The 25,771-nt window shown below is 44.1% G+C and overlaps 1 protein-coding gene and 1 pseudogene across 2 annotated transcripts; both read left to right on the top strand.

The window, feature by feature from the left end:
• The first annotated feature begins 682 nt into the window (after positions 1-682).
• Positions 683-5,935, top strand: LOC306746006 (sodium/hydrogen exchanger 2-like; annotated as a pseudogene). The gene is made up of 8 exons: positions 683-794; positions 2,138-2,403; positions 3,203-3,209; positions 3,293-3,419; positions 3,671-3,867; positions 3,981-4,069; positions 4,721-4,789; positions 5,743-5,935. The product of its transcript is annotated as a sodium/hydrogen exchanger 2-like (transcript).
• A 603-nt stretch (positions 5,936-6,538) lies between these two features.
• On the top strand, positions 6,539-10,866 carry LOC306745569 (transmembrane protein 182-like). The gene is made up of 5 exons (XM_079228380.1): positions 6,539-6,795; positions 8,150-8,276; positions 8,545-8,643; positions 9,707-9,844; positions 10,178-10,866. Exons 1-5 carry the CDS (start codon positions 6,628-6,630, stop codon positions 10,396-10,398), a joined length of 753 nt encoding a protein of 250 aa, XP_079084506.1. The 5' UTR covers positions 6,539-6,627; the 3' UTR covers positions 10,399-10,866.
• The last annotated feature ends 14,905 nt before the right edge of the window (positions 10,867-25,771 follow it).

Below are 25,771 nucleotides of genomic sequence, written 5' to 3'. Positions count from 1 at the left end.
ATTTATTCCTGTTTCAGCCATCGACGGCACTTTGTGGGTTTATTTATTATATTAGATGCTGTATAAATTCTGTTTATTATTTTTATGCTTTTCTCACGATCTTTGGGCAAAAATATTATGTAGAGAACTTGCTGCGTGGCAATATGCTGATTGCAAATAGCAGGCATACGCTTGTCAATTTAGGTTTAATCCGATTCATTAACGGCCTACACACGGACACAAACTAAATTGTCCGGAACACATTTTCCATGAATCCGACAGTAATTTCCCACGCGCACATTATTTAGTTGTTTATTTACTTATTTTGTGAGCAAAGTACGAACATTTCGAATCGCATGAAGCCCAATGAATGCAGAACAAAGGACCGATCTCACTGAGAGGAACAAAAACTCTCAGTGTTGAGAAACACTTTGATGGACAGAGACGGCCGCCATCCTCCATGAGAAAGTAGAGACTGTTTGTTCTTGTTGAATACGTTAAACACGAGGTCAGAGTTTGAGTTAACTGGTGAGAAAGGAGAAGAAGAAAGTGATGGAAAAACAAAAGCTACATTCATTATGGACATCTTGAGTTAATATGTTCATTTACTACTCTGTACTTCCAATGAATAATAATAATTAATCAATAGAGTAGGATAACTTGATTAACAAATAGAATATCAGTTATTATAGTATTTAACACTATGCTGCACTTCTATATAGGAAGAGAAACGCCGCTCTTCCACACGAGTCCATCTTTGTCCTTCGGTTTGCTGTCCCAGCACCCGCTTAGAGGCCGAGACCAGAGGCTGCTGGGTGAGCCCAGGTGAGAAGTCTTTTCCCTTCCACTGCTGTAAACCATGAAGCTATGATGCTGCTCTGTGGCACACACTCCCTCTCTACTGTTCTATCGTACAACTCTTCTCCTCGGGTCTCTTCTTTATGGAGTATAGCTTCCTACATGGCTTAAGCAATGACTCGCCTTCTCACCAGAGCTGCCCGAGAAAAGGAGGAGAGGGAGAAGAATCTTTCTCAGGTGAGTCACAGTCAGTCAGCTTCATATGAGTGTGTATCGCTTTCAGGGGATTTAAATGTGTTTAAATACATAACTGCTGAACATCAGCATGTTAGGCTTCAGACATATTGAACTAAGGATCATTCTCAGGATTTTGACTGACTAAAAATGAAGAAAAGAAGACCTACATTCTCTCGACAACGTCATAAAACACCACAGCTCTCTCAGTGGTTAGCACTGTCGCCTATCAATGTGGAATTTGCGTGTTCTCCCCCCGTGCCGGCGTGGGCTTCCTCTGGGATTTGCGTCTACTTCCTCCCACAGTTCAAACACAAGCACAATATTTGCCAGTGTGTACGCGACGCCTTCTTTCTGTCTTTATGTCTGTCCGCCTGGAAAAGGGATCCCGCAGGGACTCTTCCTGAGGTTTCTCTGCTCTTTTTCCTTTGTGGAGTTTTTACACATCCAAATCCAGGGCCTAGGGAGAGGAAGTTGTTTTAAGTCTGTTGCTGAAATGCTGTCGGTTTCATTCATAGAGATTTAGAAGTGTGTGTGTTAGTGGAGTGTAAAAAAAAAAAGAGCAAACGCCATGCAGTGCTACGTAGTCACCCTTCATGCTGGAGGCCTTAATGAACAGAAATTGTAGTGATTACAACTATGTGGGTGTCATTTGTAATGTGAAGATGGTGTGTGTGTGTGCGTGTGCGTGTGTGTATGTGTGTGTGTTGAGCCCTGCTCTGCTGGATGAATACCATTGATAGCTCAGGGATTCCTGTGCACATTAGTGGCTGCATGAGTTGTGGAGTTTTAGTTTTGTTTTGTGTGCGTACATGTGTGCGTTTCTGTGTGTATCTCCATAACCCCTGTCCCATTCTCACTTTCACTTTATGTAGAAGTAAATTACGAGGACAACAGTCAAAGCCTCAAAGCATTCAGGTCAGCCTTATGAAATTGTCTTTATCAACAGAATATATAAAGCTCATTTAAGCATCCCATTACTACCCCGCTGTGTGCATTCTATATGATGTGCATTAGCTTTTGCTGTAGCTGCACATCTGTGCTTTCAGTCAGAGTGACGAAAGAAATCCAACATGGTTGAATCCAAGTATGACGCCTTTTCATCTCCTCTGTCTCTAATGTCCAGGTTTCCACTGGTCAGGTCGAGTCCCAGCAGTGGTGCCAGAGAGCTGTCTCCTCATCATGGTGGGCCTCCTGGTCGGAGGGGTGATCTACAGCGTTCACCACTCTGCTCCCCCGACTCTCAGCGCTGATGCTTTCTTCCTCTTTCTTCCTCTTTCTTCCTCTTTCTTCCTCTTTCTTCCTCTTTCTGCTCCCGCCCATCGTCTTGGACGCAGGATACTTCCTGCCAGGGAGGCCGTTCTTTAAGAACCTCGGCACCATTCTCTGCTGGTACTCATAATGTTGGAGGTCTGTTTCCAAAATGTGTAGAATACTCTTTGTCTTCTACCTTTTTACATATTATTTGAGGGTTTTTTCCCAAAACATGCCAAATATGCCTGACATACAGGAAAAACTAATTGCATAGACAACATCTTTTCCATCTAATTAATAAAGCATCAATGAAGGCCCAAACTTACTTTTTGAAGTACATATGCTGTTTTAAATGGCCAAGCACGTACCAACAGTGTTATGGTGTGTTTCAAACTACTTAGACGCCTCTACTCCGACCTTGTTGATTTTGCAGCATCAGGACCCGGCGCCAAAAGAGTTTTTTTCCGGCAGCCGCAGATCCTAATGGGAGAGAGCTTAAAGGAATAAAAAGCAAAGGTGCCCCTTTATAAAAGATTTCAAATCTCAATGGGATTAAATGAATTAATAACATTTATTGCGCATTCACTGGGTAAAATGAGAAGCGACACTGGCAGCAGGTCACATCAGCTTTCATTACTCTGTTACTCGGCAGGATTTAACAATAAATAGGGGGGGGGGGGGGCTCCAATACTTTGATTTATGAGCAGATATATGAACAACTAGTGGCACTCACAGGCTCAATATACTTGTTTTGCTTTGCACTAATTAGCACATGTTAGCATGTTAACATCAATATGTCAACATTGTCATTGTGAGCGTGTTGCCATGGTTATCAAAGGGGTGACTTGTATCGTAGAGCATGATCACACTATTCAGACGTTCCTCTGAGTGTTTCTGCATCTCTCACATGATTGCTTTTGGTGTTTACGGCCCTCAGCTTCAGTGTTTCGGCTCAGTCTTCACCACTCTCACCCGTCGCCGTTTCTTTGTCGTGATGTTGATGCTATGATCGTGCACGCATCTCCAGGTATGCGGTGCTGGGCATCGGCCTGTCTCTGGACGCCGTGTGTCGGCTACAATACAGGATGCCCACATGTGGAGCCGGCCCTTCGTCTGCTCCACACTGCTGCTCTGCCTCGTCTGGAGAGCCACAGGTAGAATTAAAAATAATATTTCTTATGGCCAGAAGCTTGAATATCAGTTATCAAAGTTTCCGTTTTTAGGTTTGTTTGAGTTTTTTAAAATCTGCCTCTCGGATACAGATGGAAAATAGCCTCTTGGCTAACTCTGGCACATTTAACAGAAATGTTTGTATTAATTTGCACTGTCCCCTTATTAAATAAACCATTGTTTTTTAAAGGAGAAAAAAAAGGAGAGGAATCAACAAACCGTGCTTCCTGTGAAGGAGTTCTCCTGCTGACTGCTGTGGTGAACAAGCTCCGGAGGAACACTGTGCCCTTTCAAGATCAGTTCATTATTGCCTACGGAGGCCTGGGAGGGGCAATCTGCCTTTCCCTCGTCTTCCTGATTGACGACTTCCCAAAGAAAAGACTCTTCATCACAACCACCACCGTGGTCATCCTCTTCACTGTCTTCATACAGGTGGGAGAATAACTTCACGTGGGAATTTTGATGAAAGACAAAAGTTCCTGTTTTCTTTTCAGACGGAAGCGTTTGTTCTTTTATTTGTTGAGTGTTTTTTGTCTGGTTTCCAGGGGATGACTATTAAGCCTCTAGTGGAGCTGCTGGATGTGTAGAGGAAGAAGAGCGCTTTGCTTCTGTCAGCGAGGAGATCCACAGCAGGGTGAGAAATGGCAGCAGGTCCAGAGAGTTGCTGAGCCTGCAGTATGTAAGGACTACAGCACTGCATATGCATGACTAGTGTGTTGTATTCTAGGTATTCTAAAATAATCATTCAGCTGCCACATATTTACACATCAGCTGTTTTTATAGTCATGAAGATGTAATGCATTTTTCATGTACAGGTATATGACATCATTTCAGCATAACAAGGTAAAGATTTTAACAAACAAACCAATAATATATATATACTTTCACTATTTAGATTTAGACCTTCATTGGGGTTTTAATTATCTTGCTTTTAGAATCATGCTGTATGCAATGTACCAAAGCAAATTATTTACTAAAATAATTTAGTGTTAAGATAACTTAGCATGTTTTCTATCTTAAAATGTACCTTGTTCTTCTTTCACTTAGATACTGTGAAAGTAATCTAAGTGAAACTGTTTATCCATCTTGTAAGTAAAGACGGCGATGAGCTTTAGTTGTTCAGTTGATTCAGTTTTTCTTCAGTAAGATAAATGAGTCTTTCATTTTGCACCATGTGAACACAGATCTCTTCTGCCTCTCACCTTTCATCTGTGAAAATGAAACAGTAAAATATATGTAGAGGCAAAATAAACCTATATGATACTCACATGGTGTCTCATCTTAGCTCATTGATCAATGAATAGGAATAGAGGGCGTGGTCGGCTACTGGGGGGCAGCACTACTGGAAAGACAAGTTAGTTTTTCTTAACGTGTGTGTGTGTGTGTGTGTGTGTGTGTGTGTGTTTCTCCTAAAAGTAGTTTTTATGTCCACAAAGTTAGGACCTGAAATGACCACTAGATGGCAGCAAATACCACATGCAAAACTCCCTGATCATTTCTCAGAATAATTAATGATATTTATTCTCATGTCAGGGACTCTCGTCGTCGTGTTTAGGGATCACAAGACTTTGTCATTATTATGGTAATATGTGCTCATTCAAATCCTCAAAAACATATCCAGTTTCTGACACGTTTGTAAGTATCCCTTTCTGCATCTGTTTAAAAGTCAAAAGTTACAGAATAGCGGCGCCTACCTCGTCAATTCCCAGGCATCTTCCTTCTTAAAACCCCAATAATGCCACTGAAGACTGGTCAGATATCAGTTTTTTTTTAAGCCTCTTCACAGGCACCAGAGTCTGAGAGAGAGAAGCACAAACAATACACAGGTAGCTACTGGAAACAAAATAGATGCTGTCTCTTTTCCTTCAAATTAAGTGAAATAATTCTTACAAAATGATAATTTATGTGACGGGGAGTCTCAGGTAGTTGAAAAACATAAATTATTTTATCCTCAAAAATGTCCTTATCATATTAGAATATCATTTTAATTTTAAAACTATATTACTGTATGCTCTCACTTCTCTTGAAAGCACCTAAAAAGATTGTGACATTTATTTATGAGAATATGTGAAACAAGTGTCTTCTCTAGAATAATTGCCAGAATGGTAAAGAAGTGGTTAATGTATCCATTAAAACTCAAGCTCAAGCTTCCAGTACTCTCTACAAAAACAGACTAACAATATAGACACGCCATTAGATTGTCTCTGCTCTCTCTCCTCCCCTGACCTTTGACCCTGACAACAAAGCCGTGGCTATTCTTTGACCTTGCGGGCCTTGAGCTCACTGCAGCCTCTCTTTTCCTGGCAGTGTGCTCCATGAGCCCGAGGCCGGTCCTCCTGGACTCATCGGCCCCAGAGCCTTCGGATCCGACCTGGAGACCAGTGGATCCACAACCTCCAGCTGCCGGAGAGGAGCACGTCTCTCCACAGCATCAACACCAGTGGGCAGAACGCCAAAGAAACAACTCAGCTTTGTTCTGGAGAGCGAGAAGCAGCCGTGAAGACAGAAGGTCCGACAGCGAGGAGAGGAAACGCAAACCTGTGAAGTCAGTCATTTCAAAAGTGATAAGTACCTCATACTCATTTAGCCACAGAGTTGTGGGTTTCCAGACTGGGCTGTTAAAAGGTTTCTGCAATTTCATGGATATCTTCCAATTAAAATGTGTAAATGTATGAAATAATTCACCTTGTGGTTTCATAATTTGGAGTGTTTGCCAGCTCCGTGGTTCGCCTCATGAACACCTTTGCTGGAGGGTCATTTGCATTTCTGGTCTAATTCATTTTCAAAGTGGCGCTCAAAGTGAAACACCCACCTCAGAAACACCTCGCAGTCACAAATGCGGATACTCGCCGTCCACATTACAAGCACAGCCACAAACCAATCCGGCCTCACTTCGCATCCTTCATAAACGCACAGCACACCCACCGGTAATTTGACGAGGACAGGCTTACTGCTTCCTAAAATAACTCCTCTCCCCCCCGCCTGACCTCCCTCGGTTACTGGAGCTTCTTTCCCCCGCCGCTCCCAACATGCCAGGGAGTGGCTGGGAGACCCCGACTGTTTTTCTTTAGGTCTGGGGCCGGGCAGAGGGTGGCAGAGCCGACACCAGCGAGGAGCCGAGGACTGACTGACCTGAAGCAGACTGAAAGCCGAGGGGAACGAGCACAGTGAAGGCGGTTTTAGGCCGGAGCTATGAGGGTGGGAGCAGCGACCTTGTCTGGGGCGATATTTGGGTTAGTAGGGACTCTGTGTTTCTTCATCGCCTTTAGTACGGACTACTGGCTGGTGGCCAGTGACAACTGTGGACCGTATACATGGCCGACACAGACAACGCTGACAAAAGATGCCAACGGGACTGAGGTAGGAGAGATGCACCTGTGGACATATTGAACAGTCACTCACACCGGCTGTAGCTCAGGGGGATGAGTGTTTGTCCCGTAACAACGAGGTGGCTGGTTCGATCCCTGTTCTCCTCATAGTTCACATGTCAAAGTTTCCTTGAGCAAGACACACTAGTTCCTTCACAGAGCAGCCCCTTAATCAAGGATGGGTCAAATGCAGAGAAGAATTTCCCCACATTGTTATTATTATTAAACATGCAGGGAATGCAAACCTGACTGCCGTCAGAATCGGTCAGTGACGTCCAACTCAACAAATGCATATAATAATAGTCACAACATCACATGTGAGAACCACAAAAAGACCAATGTGGAATCTGTTCAGACGCGCTGTCACTGCAGGATATTTAAAGAGGTACCAAAATAATTTAAAAAACAAAGTTAGAGAATTCTAAGAGAAAAAGATGTGTAAGAGAAAGGACCAAATCAATGCAGCAGAGATCAAACCAGTAACTTTTAGTTTGACTTCAGTGACTTTTAATATGAGTCCAGCTCCCAAAACACTGGAGCCTACACTTCCCATAATGCATCCAATAGCAACTTTTTATTTATGTCCGGGAAACACTTAATCAAGCATAATTTTGTAACGCAGACATTTACAGATGAACTGCTCCATAATGCTTTACTTGGCTTTTAGTGAAGCGCTATATTGGCATTTTCACATTCTCACAAGGAAAAGGCTGAGGTTAAGAAGGTATTCATGTAGTGTTTTTAGCTTTAGTTTGCCAATTAGCACAACTCACAAAGTACAGCTGAGGCTGATGGGATTGTCCTTAGTTTGATGACATCATCCGAGTTACTCACAGGCAGTAGTAGTACAGCCCAGGTCAGCTGATCCTCGCGCGTAAACTCGGTGGAGTGCCCCTTTATTTTCCCAGCGCATTCTTCCACGCCACATTTGTGAGAGAGTTCACCAAATGCAAAGTGAGGGATATATTTACACAAGCTGATCCCCCGGTGAACTCCTCTCCCAACGCCACAGCACAACAAGCCTTTTTATTTTCAATAGAAGAGGATGATTAAAATTGCCGATGTGTTATGCGGCGCCATCAATCATGTTTCTGACAAGCAAATGGAGAGCATCGCTCATGCGTGTTTCATGACTTCCCCCCTGCTCACGGACCAGCAGGCCGTAATCAGAACCACGTTTGAGGCCGAGGCGCCGCTGAAGCACCGAGTCACACGGAGCGGCGTCGGCAAAGCTGACAGACGTCAAGGTTCATCCATCTTCAGACGTCTGAGTGTCCATCGCTCTCTGTGTGTGCTGATGTCTGTCTCTCTCTCTCTCTCTCTCTCTCTCTCTCTCTCTCTCTCAGATCCAGCTGGTGGAGACGCTCACTGCTCCTCCTCCTCCGTCTCTCACTCTGCTCCACGAGGGCTTCTTCTGGCGCTGTGGGTTTCAGGTGGAGCCCACAGCGCACGCAACGCTGGCCACTCTCTTCAGTACGTAGGCCTTCTCAGGCGCAAAGGGTTTTTCTTGGTGTTCGTCCAATGCGGTTGCATGTCTCATACTTAGCAGTGTGGGCTGCTTGGCGTGCTAACAAGTGCAGGAAAGACAAACATAATTTGGATGTTTGACATAAAATATATTCAGGAGGAGAGCACGAAGAATGTGTCGGCGTTTAATTCAGTTTGTGGGGTGTTTTCGGTCTTTTCTCTAAAATTCTCTTCTCAGACCTAAAATACTTTTCTCTTCTTTTCTTTTTCATAGCAAACCAACCAGAATCCAAGGTGTGCATCCATGGTTACCTCTTCCCTCTGCCTGTGGCGCTTGGACCGGTGCCTCATCCGAGTTATGATGCTACAGCAGGTATAGCCTCTCTCACGCCTTTACCATCAGGGAACTAAAGGAAACACACTGTACAGCTAGAGGAAAGAGAGGCGCTTCAATACACCAGATCAAGTTGATTACAGATTTTGGACTAACTTACAGTTCATAAAACACCAACCATATCCAATATGTCATATCTTTTAGAAAAATGTGTTTTATTCCTCTCGTAGTGCCACAGAGTTGAAGCTTCTCAGGTGTTGGCTTAACTCCAAATGTTTACTTTCACACAGGCACACATGTGTTTTTGTTTTAGTCACTTCGTCGCACACAAACACAATTTTACATTTGGCTGTTTAGAGTGAGGATCAGAATGAGAGTAAACGTTCAAACACAGCAACAGTGAGAAGCGGTTTAGTCGTGGCTTCAAAGAGCATTTAAAGGACTGGGGAATAAGATGGTGTTCATATTTCTTATTTCTTATCCATACAAATCAAGGCCATATCATTTTAGAAATACTGAGGTCAGGGGTCAAAGTCTCCCAATGATATCCCCCCCCCCACACACACACACACACACACACGCACATTCCCGAATCAAAGTCTCCACGCTGCCAAAAATAAGAATCTGGTGGAGAAATAATTAAGAATGTATTTATGTATTAGAGGTCATTAATTATTCAAAGAAAATACTGCGTGTGTTTTTGAAGGAATAGTTTGAGATCTTGGGGAGAACACTTACAGTATTCACTTTCTTTTCAAGAGTTATAATGTAATACAATAAGACCTTAACCAGCACAGATACACACTTAGCCATTCTCTGTCCACATGAGACAAAACCCATCCCAGCATCTCCAAATCTCACCAATTAATACGTTACATCATGTTTGTTTGATTTGAAAGAAGTCCAGCATGTCTCCAGGCAAACCACACATTGTTGCTTTGCTAGCTGGTTCCCAATGCTTCCAGTCTGTATGCTCTATGCATCTCCTGTGGTATTTACTGGACACACATGAGAGGGAGGCTACCAATCTGAACTCTTAATTCTGTTTCTCAATATGTCAAACAATGCGATATAGAAGTGTAACTGTTTGTTTGGCCTGCAGTGTTTCGGGGTTTCTGGACCGTGCTGATCGTCCTCGGCCTGGTCGCCGCTCTAACCGGAGGCTTCCTCCTGGTCTGCGGCGTCCCCTTCATCAGCCACAAGCTGCACACGCTGGGCGGCGCTTTCCTCATCGCTGCTGGTAAAATATATATAGTGTGTGTGTACATGTGTGGTGTTTATAACGGTGGTATTCATCTGCAGTGGGGAATAGTCTCTCTGGGGAGGAGCTGAATGCACAGACACAAACACATGGTGTCAGCCGGTGCTGCTGTCAGCTGTCCATGCCTGTCACATGACGACCCCGACACACACGGAGCAGCAGATGTCACTCTGCAGTGGTGCCGCTCTCACAACGACAGCTTTAAACACTGCAGGAGGAGATGAGTCTGCGTTCCTCTGGTGTTACTCAGCAGCAGTGATAGGCTCTATCTGTGTCTCCCTGTCACTCCTCATATCTCCCTCCCTCCCCCAGCCTGCCTGTTCCTGTTCACGCTGCTGCTCTTCGTGCTGTGGATGGAGGTGATGGACGTGGAGCGCTACGTCCTGCAGGAGCGAGGAGAGGCGTGTCCCCGCGTGCAGGTGTCCGTGCTCTACGGCCTGTCGTTCATGGTGGCGGCGGCCGGCGTGCCTCTGGAGCTCGTCTCTGGGATGGTCTTCATGCTGGTGGGCCGCGCGCTGCGTGCCAGCAAGTGAGCTCGCCATCTGGCCTGCAGGGGAAGAGAGAGAGGACTGACCTTTTTTTGTATGTCCCGCACTGGGATCTCAGCAGCACATTTGTGGCATGTAAATACTGGCTGGAACGACACAATCAATATTAAAGCACCGCCCGTTGGATGTCGAGGAGGAGCATGCAGTCAGAGACACTGATTTGCTTAATTTCCATAGAAATCTCCAATTGCTATAGAATTATATTATCACAATACGTTTGTGTGATACTGGCATTAAAGAGCAATTTGTGATTCATTTACAATTCATTTTTATTTAAACAACATGGAATATCATCCAACTGCCATTCAAGAGATTTATGTTTTTTGTTTGTTTGTTGTTAACGCAATAAATTGTGAGTCCGCAGAGCGCGAGGTGAGAGCCGTGTGAGCGAACCAGCTGTGTCCCCTGTCCTGGTTTTGGCACACGATCAAAGTAGGCGAGCTGGAGCGGAGTGAGGTGGGAGGGAAGAATGGCTGGATGGACTGGAGGCAGAAACGGTGGCTTTGGGTGGGGGTGGAGAGGGAGAGGGGTGCATACAGGGGGCCAGACAGAGAATTGGTGCTTGTAGGGGGGCACAAGGGGGCTTTGAGAAATGAACAGCTGTTTGTGGGTTTTGCTTGGTGTACAGCCACCTGCCTCCTTCACCCCAATCACATTTCAGTGCCTCATTGAAATCCTGATGCTCGCTCTGTTCTGCCTCGTTCTGTTTCTCTGTCCCACCCGACATGTTCCCACAGACTTTATGAGATCGGTACGATCATCTATTGACAAAATGACCCACACCCTCAAATGGGAAGTGCAGACTTGTCATTGTAGAGTAACTGCTACAATATTGGATCAAAGGCCTCACTGATCAAAATCACATAGAAAACACACTTTCAATCACATGCACTGTGATCAAACCCGTGTTAATTATTGAAATAGATCTAACCTATGTTGAGGCAATGCACTTCAGAGTGTAATGCTGTAATATAGCACCATATAATAGCCACCATGCTAAAGGCCAGCTGAGTCTAGCTGTGATGTCAGAGGATACCCTCTAGTTTTGGTACATTGTGGTCTTTTACATGATTGTTTGTTGGTGATTTTCTTACGTCTGCAATGATAGTTCACGATAAACATGACAGATATGTGATATATAGAATATGTTGTGTCATTTGTCTGCAAACTTGATTGCTGCCTTGCTTTGCTTGGAAACTTTTGAACAGTCAATGAAGCTTTCATGATATACTGTGCTTTTGTGTTTGTTTCATGGTATGTATTTCAGTAAACAAAACGATGAATAAATGCCTATAAACCTCTAAAAGAATAACATCACAGCTCATCTTTTAAGATGGGAATTGTAATATTTGAATTCAGTGGTAATCAAATAGCATTTCAACCACAAGAAAACACTCCTCTGGTTCTAAAGAAAGTAGAAAGACAAAATAAAGACATGTAACTCAATCTGAATAATTGGAGATGTGCAAGTTGATTGAGAGATTAATCTGTCTACATTTAAAGATACAGGGAAAAAAACAGCAAGGAGTGGGATCATTTTCTCTCCATCTGTCTCTGAGATCTCCGCCATTGCAGAACAATGGAGGGAAATGAAATGTGGTTTGCGGTTCATTTAAATTACGTTTATAATCTCAACAGCAACATGTCATCCAATGCCTCACTTACTTATCCACAGACCTCGCCGCAAACAATTTTCATTTGAAGTATTTAAGCATAAAACATTTTGAAGTGCCCCTATCTGTTCACAGCGAGATCTGGATTACTAAAAACCAAAACATTGTTTCTGGAAAGATCACATCGCTGCTTTTCATATTGCTCAATTCTTTGAACACCCCCCAAAAAGTCCCTTTGACCTGCACTTAAAGTTAAACTATCTAAATGGCTGTACTGCTAAAAGAGAAAAACAAGTTTTTATTGTTTTGTTATCAGCATCTTCTGGCAGATTAGGATCATATTTTTCCCCAACAAAAAAGCACGAGACGGAACAAAAGCAATTGGAAAAGGTTTCGTCTTCTGATTGAAGTATAAATGAGTTCACTTCAGGTGAGCAATTGCATTTTTTGTACTTGTAATGGTCCCTTAAAAGATGTAAAAGTGTCATTTGGAGTTTAAGCACCGAAAGGAGTTGCAGTGTCGGTTGCTGAAACAATGTAAAAAGGAACAGTTGCACTGGAAGCACTTGATGCGGCGGTGGAAGTGTGAATTGCTTTCACGAAGACTACTGACAGTGAATGGCAGCAGCTAAGTCTATAGTCACCAACAGGCCGGTGGTGGTACATGCGATGCCAGTGGTGTGCTTGTCACGGACATTCCTGCTCACTCACACGCCTCGTTTGGGACCAACTTATCCACGGCATGGCTGACGGTCCTGCATGGCAGCTGTGCATTGCTCTTTAATTAATGGAGATGGAAGGTTTAAGAAAGTGTGAGACTGCCCAGGCAATGCTGGCTCTGCACCAACCAAGGAAGAGACTCAAATTGATTACAACCACAAAGAGACACAAAGTGAACAAAAAGATACATAACAACACCAAACAAAGAGACCCAGAAGGACTACAGAGAAACACAAACTACAAGTACAAACAAAGAGACTGACAATGAAACAAAAACACATCCATGACTACAAAGAGACATAACACGGCAGCAAAAAAACACTAAACAACTTTAAAGTATGTGTGTCTTGCTCTTTTGTAGGAGAGGCGGTGGGGTCTATTGTCTCATAATCCGCCCCATGGCCATTACCTGATACCAGTCAGAGACAAAGGTCACGGTCCAGGCCCTCGACCCCCGACCCGTTCCAAGACACATGCTTTACTCTGTTTCTCTGGGTAACTTTGCTGAAACCCCTCAAATCTGGAGGATGGATTGATGACCAAGTGCTTGTGATGGCGGTTAATCCATGCAAATTGTACTTTTTTTCAGACTCTCTCTTCTCAGCTGATTAACGGTTGGTCCACTTCACTTGAATTCATGGCTGTGGCCGAGTTCCCACAATCAGCCAGCAGAGGGCTCTCCAGCTCTCCTCCTCAGGAACATCTCCTTTAGATGGAGGGACAGAAGGGGAAAAATATGAGCAGTGAGTGTAAAAGGAAAGGAACGTGAAGGAAAGGAAAGGAAGCAATTACTGAGCCGAGTATTGAGCTAGAACCCCGGCTTGTTCAGTGACTGTGGCTCTTCCTAATCATAGTTAATTAACTCTTATGTCTCCTCCCCTGTCATCCACAACAATGGAAACACACTATCACTTCATTTAAGGAAAGAATAATCTTGCACTTGAAGTGTCAGCAATTACGGGCGTTATAATATTATGCATATGGCATAGTGAGCGTCACGTGAATAAAGACATGACACGATAATAAAGTAATAAATGGCTTGCAAATTAACCCCAACAGACCCAAGGAACCCAAAGAGCATACGTCTGGTTGATTAGGGGTAATGAGTGTGTGTCGTATGTACGCGCGGATGTATAATGCGCAGATCTGTATTTCCAGGCATGGCACCATTATTCGCTGCTAATTTACAGTGTTTGCGAAAGGTCCCATGTATGTGATGTGTCAGACGGCAAACAGCAGGATGTGGTCTCACACTAGGTAGGGCAAATTAACCCGGCGTGGACCCCTCACCCCTCGTGTCCTTCGGAGCACCTGGACTGAATACTGGTGGGCTCTAATCCAGTCAAAGAGAGGGATACACTTGGTGAGAGCTCTTTCCTTTCTTTCTCTAACCCTACTGGTGAGCCTATTACCTGCTCTCTCTCTCTCTCTCTCTCTCTCTCTCTCTCTCTCTCTCTCTCTCTCTCTCTCTCTCTCTCTCTGTGTGTGTGAGCCCCAAGCATGGTGAGTGTGTGTGCGCGTGTGTGAGACGGCCAGACGGACACAGTTTCTCTCAGATAAAGGTTTTTCTCCTGTCAAAAAAATGACTGATAATAAGAGCTGATATGAGAGAATAGCCGGCCTTATGGCATCACTCTTGCTTTTTGTGTGTCTTTTGTACACTCTAAATCCCCAGGAACAACCCCCCCCCCCCTCAAAAAAAAAACACGCACACACACTCCTAATCTGTATTGGGGGTGCTTGGGGAGAGGGAGCAGGTGGAGGGATAAAGACAAGTTTCTGTGTGTTTCTTTTTCTATTTCTTGTATAAATAACTAGTGTGCTCCTATTAGAGACAGCCCTCCCTTCACACACACACACACACACACACACACACACACACACACACACACACACACACACACACACACACACACACACACAGACACACACACAGACACACACACTGCTCATGCAGACAGATTATGCCTCAGACAGTCAGAGCTCCTGCCTTCAATTAACCTCACAAAGACAGGATCACTTACACACACATCTGATGATAGCAGGAGGGAAACAGTAAGAGGTGTGTGTGTGTGTGTGTGTGTGTGTGTGTGTGTGTGTGTGTGTGTGTGTGTGTGTGTGTGTGTCAGTGGTTGCCATACAACATGCAGGCTGGACTAGGCATGATACAACATAGTCAACTTATTAGTTGTGTAATTTATTAATTTGTGCAAACATTCCTGTGTATCACCCACCGTGTTCGAACTGAATTTTAATTTACAGGATGTTGTTTCTGCAACTACTGTAAAAAAAAAATATATATATATATATAGAAAATACTGTTGTGCAGGCTAAAGAAAATAAATACTGGAGGTGAAGTAAATGAAAACAGTTTGTCTTTACATTTGGCGGGGGGACATGCGATATACTGCTGAGGTGAGGTTCAGATAGCAGCAGAGCCATGAGGGCCACAGCGAAGGCAAGGTGCTGCTGTAAATTTGGGATTTATTGGCACCCATTGAGAGTAAGTGCTGCTATTTGAAGGGTTGTTTAGAACCACAATAATAGAAAACAGTACAGAGTAGAGAGACCGCCGTAAAGTGTGCGTCATTAGTCCTCTCACTCGTTGGTTGTGTTGTCACGCCGATCTCTGGTGACATTTTTGAAAGACAAACCAATTTGGACAAGCAGTCCAGCTAACTTACAAGCTACCGGTTTGCTATCAGATGTTCGTTGTGGGATGTCCTCCATATCTCTGTAGCACTGTTACGGTTGTTAGCACTGTTACGGTTGTTAGCGCTATTACTGTTGTTAGCACTGTTACGGTTGTTAGCACTGTTATATTGTTAGCACTGTTACGTTATTAGCATTGTTACATTGTTACCGTTGTGAGCATTGTAAGCATTGTTAGCACTGTTAAGGTTGCTACCACTGTTACGTTGTTACGTTGTTAGCACTGTTACCGTTGATAGCACTGTTACGGTTTTTAGCACTGTTACCGTTGTTAGCACTGTTACAGTTGTTAGCACTGTTACAGTTGTTAGCACTGTTACAGTTGATAGCACTGTTACCATGGTTAGCACTATTACCGTTGATAGCACTGTTACAGTTGTTAGCAAAAATGCTTCAAATCTCGAACATTGCGCATTTAGCCAATACGAGGAAATTAAAAGAATGAGAGACCCTATTAACTCCACTTTAATTAATTAATTTGGTCTAAGTTTTAAAGCCTTTAACATGTATGTTAAATCCTTTAACATACATGTTTTATTAACACATGCATAAAACAAAGTTGTGATTTATCAAATGTATATCTCTTTGAAATAATTTCTTCTCACAGTTCATAGATAAGGCCTGTCTATAAAAAGTGGGTTTCCAGAAAAGAGGTTTCGGAAATGCAGTCTTACGATGACAGTTGGCCCAGCTGACCCTGGCAAAGTGCAGACATTATGAAAAACTAGCCATGCATCCCCTAAGTTAGGGTCAGCGTACAGGAACTATATGTCCCCAGAAAAACGTCCCTATCCAACACAGAGCTTATGTGTCTGTGTGTTTATGTTGGGGTTCAGAGGTCAGCGGCTGTGGCAGAGCTGTCTCCAGTAAAGACAGCAGCGCGATTGATATATAGCACACAACATCAATCTTTTTATGTTCATTCACCGGCTGCCGATCTGTAAGGGGGGGGGGGGGGGGGGTGTAAAGCTGTTTTTGTCCAGCCTAGTGTTTGTGGCACACACACATACACACTAATACCTGGGTAGGACACACACACACACACACACACACACACACACACACACACACACACACACACACACACACACACACACACACAGATCACTGTTTACACGCACTGATCACTCTTGTAGCTTTCTGGCAAACAAACCAAATCCAGTGCAGATACAGTACAATCCATCTGAGGTGAAATAAAAACAAAGAGCTTTTAGCACGGAGACAGGCAGGAAGTGTGGACAGACAGAACAGAGGAGATCTGCTGTGGGCTTGTGTCTCAGCCACTGCTTTCCTTATTCTCTACTGTATGTCTTTATTTTCCTTTAACATCCCCCTACACACACACACACACACACACACACACACACACACACACACACACACACACACACACACACACACACACACACACACACACACACACACCCTCCTCCTCTCCCCCCAAAACTTCTTTCATTTCTGCTGAAGGAGAAGAAGAGGAGACAGAGGAGAGAGGAGGGGGTTGCGATTAGTTTCAGGGTTCCAGCCCACTTGATTGGCAGCTGGCAGCATATGGAGCTGTGAGGAAGGTTTGCCCACGCTCACTTCTGAGGAAACAAATATTTGCCTGAAGGGGGGTGAGAGAGAGAGAGAGAGAGAGAGAGAGAGAGAGAGCGCGAGCGAGGAAAAAAATATTAATTAGTTTGCAGACGCACTGAGAGATAAAAGTCGGCAAGACGTATCCATCAAAAGGCTGCAGAGTTAGCTGCAAAATGGAAATTTTCCCCAAGTTGACAGATCCAGTAGGCTGCTGGCAGGGCTGAGGGGGAGAACACGTGCGCGCTGGGAAAAGCACTGAGGTGCACAACACAACAGCCCCAACGTGGAGTCTACATTAACATCTGTGCATACCTTAACATATTCTGAGTGGAATTAACATTTAGGCAGGCATCTTCCACGCTTGAGAAACATCTCTCGAGCTAGCCTCTCCAATTATTTCTTAATTATCGTCTCCACATCCGACCAGAGATGTGTGTGTGGAGATTTTTAAAAATCCACACATATGCAACACATCAAACGCACTCATGGTAAACATACAGATGTCAGTTGAGACGCGTTGGCCGTCACCACGGGATTCCTCCTCCGACACAGAAGGATAATGGTTTTGTGAGAAGACATCATGGGTTCAGATGTTGTGTTTGCTTGGAGTTGGTTCGCCAACAAGGACTGCTCTGCTCTTTTTGCTGCCTCGCAACAGGGAATGTCAGTGACTGTGTAAACAGTTTGAGTTATACAATTTGGGGAAACATGTTTACTTTCCAAGATGCAAAACAATTACACATCTCTCATCTGAAAGCAAGGCAGGGTCCGCCAGGTTAGAATAAAACCTGAGAGCAGATAGCGAAGTTGGATGAAAAATAACAGCTGTAAAGTTCGATAATAAGCACAATATGTCATTATTTAAATAATACGTTTGTATTGTTTAGTGAGGTAATTATCTATCTGTAGTTGTTGTTGCTGTGAGGTCGCTAGGTTTCATACAGAGACCAAAGCCAAAGACTGCACTGAGCGAACAAACAGGACCTGGCAACCCACGCAGTAGCAGAGATGCTACGCTAAGGTCAGAACGACGGGCCCCAATGCAAGCTGCTTTGTGCACGCTAGGTATTAGGATCCTCCATGGGCTGGCTATAAAAAAAAGGGACTATTGCAATACATCGGGCAACATCAACAGACGCATTACAAAAGACCCCTGGATCTCAGTAGAACTCCGCTGTCCATACATATGCCACTGCGCTGAAGTAATGGAGTTATTCATCTCAAGAAATAGCTTAAACGTGAATCCCTTTCCAAACTGCAGCAATTTGTCGCTTTTTACAGTTTGGAGCCACTGAATCCACTAATCAACCCCCCCCCCCCCCCCCCCCCCCCCCCCCCCCAAAAAAAAAAACCCAGATGAAAGAGACTTGCTTTACTTTGATACATGGCGATCAGACATTGACCATGGGATTCATGCGGCACTGATAAGGTAATTAACAGACTATGATAGTGTAATTAAGCAACATCTGAGAAGAAAGGCTGTTGGAGTGGCGTGTTGGTGTGGGCGCGCATCAAAGCCTGTGGCACCGCTTTAAAGGGCCCACTGTCTGTGCAGAACATTTGGTTTAGCGCCGCTCCTCCTGCTAAGGTATCGACATGGAGAGAAAGAAAGCTTGTTATGCCGTTGAGAATTAGCTGACACCGCCGTATAACAGCATTGTGATGGAAATCAAATGCCTTTTTTTTTTTTGGAGCAATGCAGTTGTATGAAATGGACAGAGATCCTATCGAGGAGAAACTGATAGCTCCATTGTTAGAGAGCCAAATGGTGTCTTTCTCTTTCTCTGTATCAGTGCTCAGTCTCAACAGATTTCACTGAATAAATGGAAGTTGCACGAATTCACTTATGCGTTTACCTTGCTTTGCTTTACTGAGAATGCGTCTTTGTGGGGCTCGTCGTCGGGCCTGGCGGAGCGCACTCCCTCCGCTTCCCTCTCCGCTTCCCTCTCCCCCTCTCCCTCTGTGCGCACTGAACCAGCACAAATTCGGTTTTATTGTATTTGTTTGTTTATTTACTCTTATCTCTTTTCCATTTCAGAGGCTTCCTATCAGAGACCTGCAAACCTCAGAAGCCGAGTGGCAGGGGAGCCGTGGGTTTACATTTGTGTGTGTGTGTGTGTGTGTGTGTGTGTGTGTGTGTGTGTGTGTGTGTGTGTGTGTGTGTGTGTGTTTCAGGGGATTGGTGTAAAATTAAAATACAAATAGAAAGGAAACATTGGAATCATCACTTTTGTTATCGCCTGCTATACGGTTTATAGCTCCCACTGTTAACAAACTCCTCCAGGGTGATGAAACAGAAAGCGCTGAAATGTACTCACTTCATGACTCAGAGAATATCTTTTAAGTAATATTATAAACACATGGCGAGGCTGCAATGGGTGTGAAACTCATTTCAGACATTAGATGAGAAAACGTTCCTTGCATCCGACAATGAGGCCTTCCTCCTCTGACGAGCACGTTCACAGAGTCGTTTAACATATTTAATTCTGAGGCGAGTCAGTAAGATTCACCAGCCAGTGTTATAGACCACATATCAGCCTACCTTCAGATAAAGATCATCAGCTTTGATCAGTTTGGAGCTTCATCCATATTGGATTACGAAGGAATTGTTTTAGTTTCCTAACCCGAACCACACCTTGGTTGTCCTTCCACGAGAGTGTAACTATTGCCACTATAATTAATAAATGTTCTTTTATTTGAGCTAAATATTACATTGCAGGGAACCGGAAGACACAGAGGACCACGCCTTCATGTTTCAACAAGACTAAAGCCTCGTTACACTTTTGGAGGCGGCGCCCCATTAATTCATTTCTATGAAAGTTGCTCAGTCGCCCTTGAAGCTAAAAAAAAGTTTGACCTCTGAATATGGATTTCAGATGAAAATACCCAGATGTCTTCCGGCAATCCTCTGCATTATCATTATCATTAGCATCTCCCTTACCTCCGCCTCGCGGCCCTCGGTCCAGCCTGGGGCTCGATCACATGAGCGGAGGAAGGAAAATAATTCTGGATTCCGCTATTAGTCTGAAAACTCATAAAATGCACTGCTAGACGAGTTATTTGCCTATTCCTGTGAATAAGAACGAGGCTGGACCGAGGGCTGGGAGGCGGAGCTAAGGGAAACGCTAGTGCGCATGCTCTATGGGAAGATAAATGGAAAAGATCCAGGTAAATTTATCTGAAATTTATACTAAAACCTTCTTTGCTTTATGCGCCAACTTTCATAGGAATGTATGCTGTTTTCTTTTTTTATGGGACTTCCACTCGGAGCCCCCGTACACTCTGGTGCAGAAGCGTAAAGTATAAATTGGCTTTAAGCTAGCACTGGCTCTGTGAGGCCGTATTTATGGCTAAATATGAACGTAAGCATGCTAACATGCACACAGCGACAAAGTTAACATGCTGATGTTTAGCAGGTGTCATACTTACCATGTCCAATATCTTAGTTTAGCATGTTAGCATGCTAGCATTCACACTGAACGTAACGTAAAGCTGCGGCCAACTGGAATGTCATTAGTTTTGCACGTCTTCTGAAATGACATTAATGGAAAAATGCTGACAATCATTCAATCAGGCCTGTAGTCCAGCAGCTTTATGCCTTTTATTAACACTTGGGAGGCATTTTGCCAGGCAAGAAGCACTGGGAAGAGAACAAGGATGAGAGCTAACGGAGAGTAAAGGTCGCCAGCCAAAATCAAACACATCTTAGATCAATCTTAGACACCAGGCCAAAGGGTCTTAGGAATGCAGTGCACCAGAATGTCAGGTTTTTTAAAACTTGACCGCATGATAATAAGACAACCGTAACTTTCCCTGAGACATCACAATGCGAGACCATCCTCTTTTTTTACATTTGTTATCTCTCCATGCTTTCCAGAGAGCACTTTCAAAACAATCTGTTTCTGCTGGATGAATTATCAACGTCGTGTGGGTGGAGGGGCAGAGCAGGACCAAAGGAATGGCTTTTTCAAATGTATCCACATCAACATTACGTCCGTGGCCTTAAACCAGATTACATTTGGTGCGTCCGCATGCTGCCGACGGACGCAAATACCAGCGCTCTCACTGCAGCTCCAGGTGTTGTTTGTTTGATCGCGTCCTGCGGCCTGTGAGTCACAGGGGGAGCATGTCGGAGCACAAAGTTCACTTTTAAACTATAGTTTAACTGAAGCTAGAGTTCACCCCGACAGGAAATCTCATGACGTTGTTGATAGAAGTCAAATGTGGGTCTTCTTCTCTGTATCAACCAGACATTTCTCTTCTGCACGCAGTTTTGTTCAATTTACTTTGAGCATACTCACATACTGGTGGTTTTAAGAGAGTGCCGTAAAGAAGCATAAAGTCCCATCAATCACTGCCTCATTACCACCACCGACCAGCCACCCCTAGTACTTAACAGTGTGGGTGTGTGCGTGTGTGTGTGTGTGTGTGTGTGTGCGCGTGTGTGTGAGTCTCTGGTACACTCAGGAGGAGAGAGCGAGCGATCTCGCCAGGATCTGAACTGCCTCTTTGATCTCCCAAAAGCCAAACAGAGGGAGAGAGACGCTCGCCCCTCACAGAGAGGATTAAATATCCCTGAGTCGGGACATCACAACTCCCTCTCAACGCCGCTCCCCCTCTTTTCTCCTCCCTCCATCCCTCTTTCCTCCGCTCCCTTTCCTCCTCCCGTCTACCCTGGTTATCACTGAGTCTCCAGAGGAGCTGATGGGCGAGGAAGAGAAGGGGAGAAAAGAAAGTAAATGAGAGACTGTGTGCGGTTTTAAAAGACGAGAGGACATCTGGGTCCACGAGGACGTTGACTTGTTCACCCACACAGGGTCAAAGTCTGGAGAGGTCACAGCTCTGCCCCTGGGCTCTCTCTCTCTCTCTCTCTCTCTCTCTCTCTCTCTCTCTCTCTCTCTCTCTCTCTCTCTCCTGTGTGTATGAGGTTGTCATAAAGAAGAGGGTGGAGAGGATGGAGGGATGTTGAAACAGCCACATGAAAGAGTCCAGGAGGTCTGAGCTGTTGTGCTAACCCCCGTACATTCGGAGGTGCCCCGCATGACTTCCGTCCCACACACATCTCTGAGAAATTCTTCCATTAAAAGGCTTTTCCTCGAGGAGGAAAAGTACGATTGACACCCCGATTCAACAGGATATGACTTCTGTTATAACAGCGAATGTGCTGCTTTCCGAGCAAAAAAATTCGGCCTTCGTTATTTTTGTATTCCTCTGTAAAAGGACTCTCTGTGTGACGGTGTCAGGGTTAATGTGGACGATTATTTTTGGCAAGGATTCACATGGACAGGAAGTCACAGGTTATGGTGCACCGTACATGTTGCCATGTGTGTGCACAGACGAGGAATGTGTCTTGATGATTGGTGCATCTTCTTTTATCATATTCTTATTCTAAAACACTAAAAACAGTGCAACCATGCAGGTGTGATACACTAAGCCTGGAACCAGCACCAGCACTCTTTTTGGCACTGTTGTGGGACATGTTGGTGTTATAAAATGGAGCTGCTGGTTTTATTTTAGATTTGATTATGATTCAGTCAGATTCGGTATGTGTATATAATGTATATATGCACAGCACTGCACAGCATATACTCAGATGCAGATTAGTAGTGCAGTGAACTAACCGCTCCACAGTCATGCACAGATAATGATTAAATGTTCAAGCATGTATCACTACATGACTTACACAGCACTCTTATCTGTCATACAAAAACAGCACACATAAGCCCACGGTATTCCTTATCTGGCTAATTATTAAAGCCAATTACTTATTATACAAAGGAGCTTGATGAAAAACATTTGTAACGAGAAGCCAGATGATTTTCTGCATGGGTTTCCGCTACAACTTGATTTATTATACTATAATTATTTTGACCATAAATGACGTATTAGGGAAAAGTCAAAGTTCTCTGCATACCTATTTTGTCTGTGGACTGCAATTTCAGCGTGCAGACAACTTAATAATTCTATTTAAATAGACCGATGGCGGCTTTCCAATCTGTACACCAACAACGGCCTCTATCCCTGCACTGCAGCGGATAAGGAAGAACTTTAACTGGAAAAAGAATGGGAGAAACCTTAGAAAGATCAACTGAGGAGGAATCTCCCTCTCGAACTGGACATATGTGCAATGTGGTGTGTATGGAAAAGACCAACACATTTAAATTACAACACAATCCATATGACGAAACTGATACATAACGACAACATATTTGAAGAGATGAATCCAGGTGGATGTCAAAACTGAAGCACATCACGACAAGAGGAGAGAGAAGAGAGGAGGCTGGATCTTCTCGAGGACGCAGATCCAGATCCAACGTGTGGAACGCATAGAGACACACACAGAGAGACACATAGAGACACACACAGAGACACACACAGAGAGACCGAGAGACACACATAGACAGAGAGACACACAGAGAGACACACATAGAGACACACAGCAGCGTAGAGGGTTATTGAGCAGCAGTGGCTTGAAGTTCATTATAATCTCGTCTGTGGGACTACGAGGCTTAATTTATACATTGAGACTGAGACCGAATCGCCAGCTGGATAATAAAATAATGAGTAACTAAATGAAAGGGATTGATTTTGAGTTTATATGTAAAGGCCTCAACAGGTGACTTCTCTCTCTCTGGGGCCGACAGGGGCCCTGGACTCTGAGAGGAGAGTCCTGATTGGAGTATAAGGTTACAGGGGATCAGACTGGCAGGAAGGAGGACCGTAGAGTCTGATCTGACATGGACCGAGAGCCAATGATATGTTCTCATTTTCTAGTTTTAGTTAAGAATCCCGCTGCAGCGCTCTGAACCATTTGAAGACTTTGGAGTATAGTAGGTTGCAACAATCTAGTCTGGATGATGATACACACCCTTTAAGCCATGAAGGAGTTAAAGGACATGTTGAAACTCCACATCTTGCATAAATGGTCTTATGAAAGCAGAAGGCCTATAGATGGTGTTACCATACTGTTGTTTTATTTGAGCTTAGCTCACTTTGACCTCAAAGTCCTGACAGTGAAGTTAACGGAGTGGCGTGATAGGGACGCTACTTGTCTCTGAACAGTGACACACATTTAGCATGTTGTCGTCTAAGCCTAAAGAGAAATGTCTAATCTGAAGAAACTCAATGAAAAGAGGAGAGGCTGTGACAATACACATCTGTTACAGTGACAAAGATATGGTTCAGCCTTTTATCAAACTGGCAGAAGTGGCAGTCAGGAATTTACTCTTCAAGCTTCAAGAAAAAGAAAGGATGCCTCATAATTATTATACCTCGGCATGGTTGAAAGAATGTTGCATCTATATTTATAAATTACATCATTTAATGCATTACTGGGGGCACGCTGGTTCTGGCTAAGAAGGCTCAAATTGGTGGATCGCACCGTACTGGGACAGAGAAGTGGACTGGTTATACTGGGACAGAGAAGTGGACTGGTTATACTGGGACAGAGAAGTGGACTGGTTATGCTGGGACAGAGAAGTGGACTGGTTATACTGGGACAGAGAAGTGGACTGGTTATACTGGGACAGAGAAGTGGACTAGTTATACTGGGACAGAGAAGTGGACTGGTTATACTGGGACAGAGAAGTGGACTGGTTATGCTGGGACAGAGAAGTGGACTGGTTATGCTGGGACAGAGAAGTGGACTCGTTATGCTGGGACAGAGAAGTGGACTGGTTATACTGGGACAGAGAAGTGGACTGGTTATGCTGGGACAGAGAAGTGGACTGGTTATACTGGGACAGAGAAGTGGACTGGTTATGCTGGGACAGAGAAGTGGACTGGTTATGCTGGGACAGAGAAGTGGACTGGTTATACTGGGACCAAGAGGCCAAATAGACCATAATAGTTATTTTGCCCGTGGCGGGTTAGCGTTAGGATTAACCACTTTACCAAATGCTCAAATTCACATCCCTTTCATTTTTTTAATTGTACAAGCCCCCAAAAGGTAATTTCAAAATCTTCAACTTTGCCTGAATCCATTGTGTGAGTGTGAGTGTGTACGCATTCAAACATATGTGTGTGTGTGTGTGTGTGTGTGTGTGTGTGTGTGTGTGTGTGTGTGTGTGTGTGTGTGTGTGTGTGTGCTCCGGGACTGTTACCTCCAGCTGAACAGAAGCGAAGGTCGGTGCTCTCTAGGAGGGGTTAATACAATCACCATTACAGCTTCCTGCTGCGGTGCCAGAGCGGAGGAGGAGAGGGGTGAGAGAGCCAGACAGAGAAAGGGGTTCCTCTGACATGACAGTGACAAATTGCCTTGTATTTATTCAAATGGTGTAATGTGATCTTTCGGCTGTGCTGTAATGTGTGTCTTTGGTGGTTGACCCCGCTGATGAGGTAGCGCTAACGAGCTTGTAAAGAGGAGAAGGCAAGGTGAGCCGTGGACAATGAAGTTAGTGGACGCTCCACTGACAAGAACAATATGCAGATAGACGCGCATTTAAACACACATCTGAAAAAAACGTTAATTTAAATGAGTTAATCTTACGGTCGGTATTTCAATTTTAATTTAAATACACTTTTAAAATATGAATCCTCACTAAGTTACGAAGATTTCAGAGAGATAACTTTATTAGATACAGTAATGTATTTTATATATATATACGCAATCTACTTGCCAGTAGTCAAATAAAATTAAAAAAAGTAATGTTTCACCGGCCTTGCTCTCCAACCTGCAGCAAACTGTGCAATACGTAGTTGTTGTGTCGTCCACATCCTCTTCCAACGCCACCCGG

This window comes from Taurulus bubalis, assembly GCF_910589615.1.
Source record: "Taurulus bubalis genome assembly, chromosome: 13".
NCBI classification, from domain to species: domain Eukaryota; kingdom Metazoa; phylum Chordata; class Actinopteri; order Perciformes; family Cottidae; genus Taurulus; species Taurulus bubalis.
Note: the sequence above shows the minus strand (reverse complement) of the source record. Positions and strands in the feature narration are given on the sequence as shown.